Raw genomic sequence first — 12,827 nt, forward strand, 5'->3', positions numbered from 1 at the left:
AAAAATGCAGGGCGCCTGGGTGGCTCAGTCGGTTAAGCGACTGCCTTCGGCTCAGGTCATGATCCTGGAGTCCGGGGATAGAGTCCCACATCGGGCTCCCTACTCAGCGGGGAGCCTGCTTCTCCCTCTGACCCTCCCCCCTCTCATGTGCTCTCTCTCATTCTCTCTCTCTCAAATAAATAAATAAAATCTTTAAAAAAAAAATTAAATTAAATTAAAATAAAATAAAAAATAAAAAAATAAAATAATCATACTCCTTTCTTTTTAAAGACTTTATACCTTTTCACTGAATTTTTTGTATTTATATACACTAAATGGAAAAAAAAATTACCTTGTCTCCAGGATACCCTAGTTCTCCTGGCTCTCCTGTAATGCCTTGTTCACCCTAGAGGGCACAATTTCATACAAAGACACTTAAGCAACACAAACATGGCAGTATTATAAGAAAGTAAAATTAATTATAGAAGAATAGTTTCTCTATTTTTCCGACTTCTGATAAAAACTGTATATTTGACAGTACAGATTAGATCCCATATATAAAAACAAGATATTTTATAAGTTGTATTGACTAAAAAGAAAAAATAAATGTGATGAGAAATTATCTCTATGATAATGTAAATATTTAAATCACCTTATCACCTTTGATTCCAGGTAGGCCCTTATTCCCGGAAAGACCCTTAAAAAAAAAAAGTGATATTTTGTGACATCGTAGAGAAATTAAGGGGAAATAACCATTTATGCAAATAGAGACATACCATCGGGCCAGGAGTTCCAGAAGGTCCAAATGGTCCAATAGGGCCAATACTGCCCTGAAAAGCAATTAGACAGAAAGGTATCATTAAGCATCCACTACGATTGGAAAGAGAATATGGTAAAATTAATGAACTAACCCAGAACAGTTCATCTCACTAAGCTCCCACATGTGCCTTGTTCTTCCACAACTTCTTTTCCTCTCCACATTAATAAATCATACCAATGTTTGAAACTTTAGCGAGGTCATCCTACTCCCTGAAGCTATTATACCAGTCTAGTCCACAAGGATCCTCCCCTTCCTTTAGTTCGTATAATGCTTAACTGTCCATGACATGCATCTTGAAATATTTCTCTAACTAGATAATATCTTGAAGATAAGGGAAATATTTTAGTGCCACATTCCCAGGAGGTATTCAATTAATACTTCATTTGATCATCTTATATTTTTATTTCACCCATTTATTCAGGAATTATTTATTGGGCACTTACTATGTTCCAGGCATTCCAGTGATTTTATTTTGTGATTTGAAATTTGCAAATGATAAAATTTACCATAATTTCAGGGATAAACTGAGTACTGAACAAAAGACTCTACTCTTCTGGGCTTCTGTCAGTCATACATCATTTAACATTTGTTGAACATAACATGTACACAGACACTGTAGTTGTGTGGAGGAAATAAAGATGAAAAAGACACAGTCACCAACATCAAGGTTCTCAGTTTAATGCTCCAACGCAAGATTCCTCAAAAATGTAACAAACTATCATCTCCAGTAAGCAAGTGATTTTTAAAAACTCCTCAAATATATCATCTTAGAAGACAAAGGACAATAGCCACAATAAGGGTATTTCAAAGTAAAATTTGAAAAAAAATGGCTTGGGGATCACTTACAATTTTCATGTCATTGACACCTTCATTATCCTTCTTTCTCTTGCTACCTCTCTGTGCCTAGCTTCTGTATCATCCTTCATCTTCAAAGAAGAAGTTGGCTTAAACCTCCCTTTTATGGTTTTCAAATGTTAAGGAACTTCTAAAGGTGTATCTGTGGCCATGCTAAAAATGTTGCCCCTTTTACCAAATTTCTTAGGAAAGCATCCCAGGCCTCACTACCAGGTTTGCACCAACCCTTCCCGTCTTGTCTACTTCCATTTGTCCCTACTCCTCCTCTACTTCTCCCTCCTCCAAATCCCACAGTCTAGCCACAACGGACTGTTTTCCATTCTCTGAACATTCTCTCTCTTTATCACATGCTCCAAGCCTTCGAAGATATGGTTACCAATACTGGAATGGCTTTCTACTGCACTAGTGAGTACACTGTATTATACTCCCCTCTGTGTTCCTAGTCCACGCATTCTGTGAAAGCAGAAGCAAGTTTATTGATTTTTTACTTCCCAGACCCCACATCGTAATTGGCACATAATTGTTTTGAAATGAAGTATGGAATGAATACTGAAGGACCTGTCAGAATAGCCAAAAACAAAAAGACAAGAAATAACTAGTGGTGGGGATGTGGAGAAAAAGGAAGCCTTGTGCATGCTGGTGGAAATGCAAATTGGTGGAGCCACTGTGGAAACCAATATGGACATTCTTCAAAAAATTAAAAGTAGAATTACCATATGACTCAGTAATTCCACTACTGACATTTACCCAAAGAAAAGGAAAACACTAATGCGAAAAGATATATGGACCCTATGTTTATTGCAACATTACTTTCAACAGCCAAGACGTGGAAGCAGCTCAAATGTCCATCCACAGACGAATGGATGAAGAAGATGTGGTATACAAACACACACACACACACAGGAATATTACTCAGCCATAAAAAAGACTGATATTACTCAGCCATAAAAAAGACACGTGCGCACGCACACACATACACTGGAATATCACTCAGCCATAAAAAAGACTGTTGTTTCTTGCCACTTGAAACAACATGGATGGACCTAGAGGTTAAAATGCTAAGTAAAATAAACAGAGAAAGACAAATACTATATGATTTCACTCATATGTGCAATTTAAAAAACATGTGCAATTTAAAAAACAAAATAAATGAACAAAGAAAAAAGGCAAACAAGCAAAAAACCAGACTCTTAATTAATTAAGACTCTTAATGCAGAGAACAAACTGGTAGTTGCTAGAGGGGAGGTTAGTGGTGGGATGGCTGAAATAGATAAATGGGATTAAGAGTACACTTACCGTGATGAGCACTGATTGATGTACAGAATTATTGAATGATTATACTGTACATTTGAAACTGATATAACACTATGTTAATTGTACTTCAGTAAAAAAAATTTTTTAAACAGTGATTTCAAGAACTCTATCTCCCAACATAACAGAGCATTGCTAATAGTTTGCATTCATATAATACAAATTTCAGAATGGAAAATATGACATCTTTACTTTTGCGTGAGTCCTAAAGTCTGTGAAATATAACTGAGATAAATTATTTCCAATATGTTTAATCCTGAAACATATGAGACTGTGAGAGGGAAAGAGTAACATTTTCCAACTTAATAAACAGATATGCAATATTCATATATCACTGACAAATTCTATCAGTAGGAAACAATTGTTCTTATAATTACAGTGGCTAGCTTATTCAAAGTTCATAGCTTAAAAAATAATGAGAGTTTCAAAAAATACAATAAGCATTTCTGTTTGGAAATTATGCAGCAATAATCTATGTAAGTATGGAAGACTCTGAAAAACAAACTGAGGGTTCTAGAGGGGAGGTGGGTAGGGGGGATGGGTTAGCCTGGTGATGGGTATTAAGGAGGGCACATTCTGCATGGAGCACTGGGTGTTATACGCAAACAGTGAATCATGGAACACTACATCAAAAACTAATGATGTATGGTGATTAACATAACAAAAAACAATAAAAAAAGTTATAAACATAAACAAACATTTCTTTGTCATCCTGTTGGTTTTTTCTATAGGCAATAATATTAACTTTGTTTCAGTAAATATATCACTGCATAGACTAATATCTTCAGATGAATGTACTTTGTATGCACAATCTACTGTTTTACTTTTTTAGTGACCCTAAAAGAATTAACACAAAATAGTAAGTGTTGAGAGATATCAAAGATGTAAAAGATTATAGTAAAGATATAAAAGATTTAGGGATGTCTGGGTGCCTCAGTAAGTTAAGCATCTGCTTTTGGCTCAGGTCATGATCCCAGGGTCCTGGGATCGAATTCCACATCAGGCTCTTTGCTCAGCGTGGAGCCTGCTTCTCCCTCTGCCTATGCTGCTCCCCCTGCTTGTGCTCTCTTTCTCTCTCTGTCAAATAAATAAATAAAAATTTTAAAAATATATATATATAAAAGATTTAGTAAAATAGTATGGGTATAGAAAGCTCCAAGAAATAGCAAACATTTTGTGGTATGTTACAAATGGTGTGGAAAATCCTAGTCCTGAAGAACTATAGCTTTCTCAAAGCAACCTGCAATAGGCTAAGAGCAGTTTTCAGTTCCACAGGATAATGTGAAAGTCTTCAGAACTCTCTGCTTACCCTACTCCTCTTCCATGAGAAGACAGAGCAGACTGGAGAAACACTTCCATGCGTGGCAGCTTAGCTGAGAGTGTCTGGGATACAGCACCAAAGGCAGAAGAGCCTCCCACACATCCAGAAATAATAAAGAACTTTCAAGTCAAAGTGAGTCAAAGAAACAGAGATTCAAGGATAGGTTCTTCATATAAAATGAGCAGCCACTAGCCAATTAGAGCTCATACGAGTGAGCACGCTGTAGAGAAGACTGTGGGTTCTCTTCAGGCTTTCCAACCACACCCACCCACACTCACAGGTAATAATCACTATCACTAATTAAGAAAGCAAATGACAATCAGCTGCAAGGAAAAAATCATTTGGAGAAAGCTGTATCATCTCTCGTCAGAAACTATAAGGGAACAGGTAGATGTGTGCTTGCAGATAAACTGAGCAAGCAGTTTACTATGTTTACTATGAAATATAAAGGTTCTATATAAATTTTTCACAATTATCTTCAAAACCTCACCTCCTTCAATTCCACCCCCATCCCCCCATACTTCCTAGGCTACAATCCCTCGACTCCTCTTCCCCTTGCCCAAACATCGCATTTTTTTCACCTCTTCTGTGCATTTAAAGAGGCATTCTGCCTAAAGAGCCCCTTTCCTGTCTACTCCACACCACTCACGCATAATCTTCAAGATATAGTTAAAACACATGTTTTGTGAAGCCTCCTCTCTCAAGATAACATAAATTGTTCCTTTCTCAGTGGTTTTTAGTCCATTAGAGCAGTGATCACATCGTATGATATATCTATTTTTCCTTCTATGCCATTGGATTATAATGTTGCCAAAAAACAGAAATCTTGTTTGTATTTTTAGGCCTAGCTCTAGTTCAGCATTTGATACACAGTAGGTGCTCACACTGTTTTGATTTAAAAATTCAGTAAATGTAAAATGGAGGTTGTAATACCTGTTCTATCTACTTGAGGAACAAATGAGATATGTGTGTGAAAGTACTCTGAAAAGTATAAAGTACTATCAAATCAATGTAGAGATGAGGATTACAAAGATGACTGTTAGTATCATTCACCATTTTCTTTTCTGTAGAATCCCTTCCCAGCAACCAAAGGGTAAATTGAGAAAGAGAAAGGACAAAAAAAAAAACAAAAACAAAACAACAACAAAAAAACCCAGTTATTTTTACTAAGCACTTTTATGTGTTGGTACTGTGCAAAGTCCTGGAGTTGAAAAATGAGTAAGAGTTAACTGTTAGGTAGAAAAGTACATGTAAAGTGTTCCAGGTAGACAAATAAGTGCCAGTGCAAAGCCATATTGTAGGAAGGCTGCATGGCACCTGAGAATAAACAGTTTTGCTAGTGCACAAAGTATGTCTCAAGATGCAGATGAGAACCCAAACAGTCTAGACATGCTAAGAATTTTGGTCTTAAACTTGAGCATAATAGAAGAAGCTGCTGAGTTAACCAACTGAGAGGTTAAATGAAGAATGCATAAAGACGATCTTTGGAATCCAACTCCCTTCCCCAGCTTCCTTTCTTCCCCATCGGTAAGGCCACGACTACCACCTACAGGTTTAATCCTATTCTAAGTTCAGAGAAAAAAAAATTGGTCCTTTGGGTTCCACCTTCAAACAGAGCTTCTCATGAAGCCTAAAGAAATCTCGGAAGATAAATGGTATACATTTCAAGGTAATACAAGTTTTCAGGAGGTGGTAGAGCACACTGGTAGAATTTTGGGCTCTGGTTTAGATCAAATGGCTTCAAATCTGGGCCTAACACTCATGAAGTGAGTGCTCTTGGCTTGTTCTGAGAATTAAATGACCTAGCACTGACTAGCACATGGAAAATACTAAATAAAAGTGGCTGTTATTGGGGTGTCTGGGTGGCTCAGTTGGTTAAGCATCTGACTCTTAGTTTCAGCTCAGGTCATGATCTTAGGATCATGAGATCGAGCCCTGCTCTGAGCCCAGCATTGGGCTCTGCGCTCAGCAGGGAGTCTGCTTGAGCTTCTCTTCCTCTGCCCCTTCCCCATGCTCTCTCTCTCCCTAAAAAATAAGTAAATCTCTTTTTTAAAAAGTGAGCTGTTATATTATCATGTAAAAGAAAAGTTTAAATGTCTTAGACTCACTCAGGTTCTCTGACTTTTAATTCTATACTCCTGCCAGCCCCAAATGGCAAGTTAAAACTTGTTATAATGATTTTTGCCATAGTTCCAATAATTGAACTCCTGATGTATTCCTTTGGTCAAGTTGTCACCTTCTGCCTTGGGCAGTTAAGGTGGGGGAAAAAACATTAAATTTATACTCAAAGACCTGTGTTCAAATTCGAGCTAAAAATAATTGTGGCTGTAATTTATGGCATAAAACTCTGGAGTCTTAATTACCTACTTCATGTGTTACGAGCAAGCCCTAAATTGATTTTTAGGGAAAATCTTACCTCTGCCCATGGTGATTTCCTATTTTTATATGGATATACATATAATTTTAAGATTCTATTTTCATTGGGCTCCTTACATTTTATAGAAGTATGTGAATCTTGCCTTTGGCTCAGCTGACTGTTAAAGCACATGGCTCTTAAATTTATATAAAATATCTGCAACTTACATCTCTATCATGAACCATAAGCTTGACTGAGAGAATATATTTATGAAGATATGGCGAAAGTAGCAGTCTGTTTGCTTCAATGAATAATCTAAAATTTATCAGATCACTACATATCTGGAGTAGATTATTTTGGTCTCCACAGAATTGCTTTTACTAAATTGTACTTTGCCTACATTAGAAACTCCAGTGAAACTCAGAGTTAAATTCACTGAATAAAAGTGAGTAAGTGGACAAATAATACAATCACTTATATTTTTAGTATAATAAATTAGGTATTAAAATGTTAGCAGCAGGGTGCCTGGGTGGCTCAGTCAGTTGGGTGTCTGCCTTTGGCTCAGGTCATGATCTTGGGGTCCTGGGGTAAAGCCTTGTGTTGTTAGGCTCCCTGCTCAGTGGAGAGTCTGCTACTCCCTCTCCCTCGCCCTCTGCCCCTCCCCCCCTGCTCGTGCACACACTCTCTATTTCAAATAAATACATAAAAAAAAATCTTAAAAAATGTTTAGCAGAATTAGTGAAGTGCAACTACTACCTATTGTTCAGGATGTTTCCCAACCATTTATTCAATTTTATTCCAGAAATAAAATATACAGTTACCATGTGCTATAACATGGTATGGTATGATATTTAGACCTATCTTTATCGAGGCAGGCCACATGGTATGAAAGAATATTCCAAAGGAGAGAAGTGGCTGTTCTGTCATACTTTTGAAGAAACAGAGTCTTAGGTATCTATTAATGAGACAGACATAAATACAGATGTACACATAAATCTGTAGAAATTTGTTATTTTAGGTTATCATAAAATTTAATTTTTTGATTCATACTCCTGGTCTAATTTGTTTATCTGGTGGGAAAATACATTTGAGCAAGTCTGATGTCCAACAATGATGCTAAAACATCTCATTTTTCTAAAGATTTTCAAATGCATCTAACAAATATAAACAATATTTTATACGAACGATAATACTTGATACTCACTCTAAGCCCAGGAAATCCTGGAGGACCAATGCTACCTACAAGTCCCTACATAAAAGAAATGTACAAAGTTGGTTAAATACTATTGCAAACTACTAAGAGCATTTTTCAAAGTCAAAGACAAATATTTCTAGAAAAATTATGTCAAATTTTACCCTCATGCATCCTCCTAGGAAGTGTAAATCTCTGGTGGCAGTTTAAGTTCTTCAAAAATGCCCCTGGCACCATGCTTTTGGATGCCAGGACTACCACCTAGCCTAGGATATAGATTGTTCTGTGTCTTTTATATATCTAATAAAGGAAGTAAATCCTATAAGTAGTCAGCATTATAGACATAACCAACCTATGTATTATATAAAAAGATAAGTTGTCAGTGTATAGAGTTAGAAGAGCATTTTCAGATGGTTTAAAACACTACCCACTCTCGAAGTATAATATTTAAATTCTCTAAACTTCAGTTTTCTCATTATAAAATAGGAATAATAACATTTGGGGATGCCTGGGTGGCTCAGTCAGCTAAAGTGTCCAACTTTTGATCTCGGCTCAGATCTTGATCTCAAGGTCGTGAGTTCAAGCCCCATGTTGGGCTCCACAGTGGGCATGGAATCTACTTAAAAAAATAAAGGAATAATAACACTTGTTCTCACTGATGTAAAGACCACAATGAAAACTGTTATAATGTACAAAAGGTTTTGAAAAATTTCTCACAAATGTAAGAAATTACCGATATCATTAATTATATATATAATAAATGAGATTTTAAATTATCAATATTAATTTTTCCACTTGATTTGTGATGGTCTTTTGAACCTGTCATTATAGTCTTTATGATAATTCCTAATCCACTCCATGTCAGTGTCACATGATACAAAGTACAAGAACGCCCCCCCTTTTTTTGCATTTCAAGTTCTGTTTTGAAAATAAGGTATAGTAAAAAATATAGAGAATTATAAGCCAATAAACTAAAACAGCCAGTTTATTATTATATCTTAAAGATAGTAAAGCCTGAAAATGCTCTTCAAGAAGCATTATATTTAAATAAAGAGCAGATTTCAAAAAGAAATATTTTAAACCCTAACAATCTTCATGTATGTTTAACTGACAAAAAATTAAATGAGATGGCTTCACAGTAGTTATGCAAATACATAAATGGTATTAAAGGAAAAACTAAATAATGCTTACTTTTTACTCTTGAAATACTCTTGCCCCAGAATCAAGGGCAAGAAAACTATGGTAAACATTCTACTTAAAACATCATTCAGGTTTTTAACAATTTATTTGGAAATCAGTTCTACTCTTATCTGCCAAGACTTACAACAAATAAAACTTTGGCTAAATTAACTGAATAACTAATAAAGTTATAATTTAGAAAAATAAATTAAAAAGAAACTATTTTCTAACACTTTAAGTATAAATGCTAGTAATTTACCTATATCTAAATATAGGAACTACTCCTAATTTAGGCTATAAGGATTTAGTGATTGACTCTAATTCACCTTAAAATCTTATTAAAAGAACGTGTGCATGGAATAGATTGGAGCGAGCTGATAGATGTTTACTGAGAGCAAAAAAAAAATGAAGATTTTTCTACCTAATGTCAAAAAAACAACAATCCATATAATTAAACTAATTATAGAATAGTAACTCCTTAATCTGAAAATAATAGCTGAATAATCCCAAAGTAGAAGACTTCTCTAGAAATAAATACCCAAAAGTCAGGTAAATCAATGACAGGCTTGAGTCAAAAAGAGCAGTCACTGAGTGCACAATTTTTACATGAGGCTTGCTAGGACCTTCATGTACATGAAAGGCTTCCCCTCATCCCAAAAATATACAAGTCAGTATTATGATTGTATATTTCTAACATTTCACTTACGCAGGTACATTTAACATGGTCACAACGATTTATTTTAATGATTATCTCCCAAGACAGAATTGACTCAGAACATTTTTGTCTTTACAAATTGGAATGTGCACAGAGGTCTCAAAACTGTTTGGCCCATCGTGCTTATTTGAATGTCATAATGAGGACGGCTAGTGCAGGTGCTGTGGTGTCTGAGTGATGTCAGATCGCAAGGCTGGACCACCACAATGTACTCACAGGACTGCCATCAGGGCCAGCAGGGCCTCTGTCTCCAAAGTCACCCGGAAAACCCTGGCCCAGGGAAAAAAGAAGAAATGTTATTAAAACCAAGATGGATAAAGAATTCATTTTTTGTGTTTTCTGATAAGGAACTAATAGGAAATATTTCTTTCCTAACCTCTAAATTATAGTGCAACAAAAACTTGTATTTGTTTTGTATAATACTTCATTGATTTTGTTCAGTACAATATTTCTGCGTTTTACAAAAATTATTTTATATGCCAAATAACACATACAGAAAGTGAAGTTGGAGAAAATATACATTTGTTCGTCACTATATAAAGAGTCACTGAATGAGAGAAAACATAACAAAGATTTCTGCCTGACCAATCCGTTAGTTATCCCCGTGATTTCATGCCATTCCTAAAGCCACATCACAAAGAATGAAATGGCTAATATTATTTAAGCATGTATTTAGCACATTTTCCATGTGTTAGGGCTTTAAACACTTTATTATATACATACTACTTCTTTTTATCTTCATAACAAGTCGAATCAATGAATAGTCATATCCTCACTTTGCAGTTGAGAAAACTGAAGCACAGAGAGCTTAAGTCATTTGCACTCACTAGTCATGAGTGGGACTGAGATTTGAATGAAGGAAGTCTGAATGCAGAGTCAGTGCTCTTTCTCCTCATCTACACTGAATATTTTAGTTCATCATTTCAAGATATGATAAACATGTAACAAATATCATTTAAGTACTATGTTATTGGGGAAAGCCATAATGCACAAAAATCCTGCAACCACAAAATGCAGTGACACTGAAAATCAAGTTTCCCAAATGCCTACTGAGGATTCTACACTGTAAAACTATGAAGGATAGTAAGTAACACACTTTCTTAATATAATATATATTCTTTTGTAAAATAACTCAATGACTTAGTTACTCTTACTTTATATACTAAAATTCTTCTCTAAAGATTTGCCACTAGATTTATCAACTTTAAAGCTCACTTTTTAAAAGCTACTTAGCAAAATGGTTTATAAGATTTATTATTAACATTTTAATAATATTCCTTTTTAAAATTTTTGTAAGACTAACAGAAATAAAAGTACATTATTAGAGTCTTCTAATCTCTTTATTTAGGCAGTTATTAAATACATATTTAATAGATTGCCAAAAACCACTGGTTCACTAGCACAAACATGAATGGGCAAAATTTAAAAGATAGTTAGCAATGGAAAAAAAAGATGATGTTTCTAAGGCATAGTTAACTCATACTAGAAGCAGTTTTTCTTATTCTGTAATCAGAGGATAATGCAGAAACCATCTGTGTAGTCAAACATATTGTAGCCATACCCCCTTCAAAGTCAGTTGAAGTTCAGGCAGGCGTTTTGCTTTCATTGTCCTTGGAAGTCAAATTCTGTTGTCAACAAGTTCACATGTCTGCAATATATCACACTATCCGGTATGAGCTAATAAGGGTATTTCCAAGTATTTATGATGTACAGGTAATGGAAAAAGCGGAGGAAAATTCTGTAATAAATCTGAAACATAACAGATGATTGATTTTTTAGATAGATCATAAGTAGGTTTTTCAAAATGTTCAGTGAAATAATAAAGACTGGGGTACATATTGCATGATTCCATTAATGTAAAATGTCCAGAACAGGCAAATCCAGAGACATAGAAAACAGATTAATGGCTGCCTCGGGCTGGTGCTGCAGGGAGAATGGGGCAGTGACTGCTAATGGGCACAGGGTTTTTTTCTGGGTGAAGAAAATGTTCTAAAATTAGTGTGACAGATACACAATTTTGTCAATATAATAATAACCACTTAGAGTCTTCTAATCTCTTTATTAGGCGAATTTTATGGTATGTGAATGAGATCTCAACAGTTTTTCTTAAAAAATGAAGACACAATCAGTCTGAACAAGGAGCAGAGAGGGACTACTGCAAACATCTTTGGGGACTCACTCAGGATTGCCTAGAAGATGTGCTATTTGGGACTGAGGGGCCCCATCCTCCTCCAGTAGGAGGAGCTGCTCTCCAGTCCAGCTTTCCATAAAATTAGTGGTTTCTCCGCGCCCCCCCCCCCCGCCCCACCCCAGGAAGGGAAGGGGAGAGAACTATGATCAGTTCTTCACTTATGACAAAACCTGCACTAGCATAATAAATAATAAAATACTTATTAATTTCAACGTCCTATTCTGGTAGTTCAACACTATAATAAATATTAGCTGTTCAACTTGACTTTGTCCCTGAAACAATTTAGTTAAACTGAGTAATACCTACTTTTAAATTTTTTATGTATTATTTCTCCTCTCACTTTACTACCCATTAAATATTTAATTTCATTCTTAATTCTCTAGTTTAGACAGATCATTTGTTTTATTATTTTTTATCCTTCCTATATGTTGACCATTGTGTCATCAACTTCTGAAATAATTCCTATTAAATCTAGACATATTTTCCTGTTTAATGAAATATAGCACAGTTCATGCCACAAAAAAGCAGCATTATATTTGGCTATATACTGGACATATACTTTCTTTTATTTTTTTAATATAATTTAATTTTATTATGTTATGTTAGTCACCATACAGTACATCATTAGTTTTTGATGTAGTGTTCCATGATTCATTGTTTTCATATACTTTCTTTTAAAAAGCATCATGCCAATGTTTTATGTTGTTGAATAAGTCATGTGCTTTCTGTTTATCAGTTGTTATTTCATTTCTAGTAATTACATGCATGATTTTTTTAAATGCAGGAGAGTTTCTGTATTCCTTTAATTAGGAGCCTAATGGTTTGCAGCCACAAATCTCCATTGTCAAAAACTGATCTTAAAAGATTGGTTGTGAAACATGGAACAATAGTGACAAAACACTTTGCCT

At 35.1% G+C, this 12,827-nt stretch overlaps 1 protein-coding gene across 1 annotated transcript in view; it reads right to left on the minus strand.

The window, feature by feature from the left end:
* COL24A1 (collagen type XXIV alpha 1 chain) overlaps positions 1-12,827 on the minus strand; it is a 355,028-nt gene that overhangs the window by 251,695 nt on the left and 90,506 nt on the right. The window contains 5 exon segments of the mRNA XM_044914336.1: positions 332-385; positions 632-676; positions 756-809; positions 7,847-7,891; positions 9,945-9,998. Of these exon segments, the coding sequence (XP_044770271.1) occupies positions 332-385; positions 632-676; positions 756-809; positions 7,847-7,891; positions 9,945-9,998 (252 nt within the window).

This window comes from Neomonachus schauinslandi, chromosome 4 (genome assembly GCF_002201575.2).
Source record: "Neomonachus schauinslandi chromosome 4, ASM220157v2, whole genome shotgun sequence".
Lineage (NCBI taxonomy): Eukaryota > Metazoa > Chordata > Mammalia > Carnivora > Phocidae > Neomonachus > Neomonachus schauinslandi.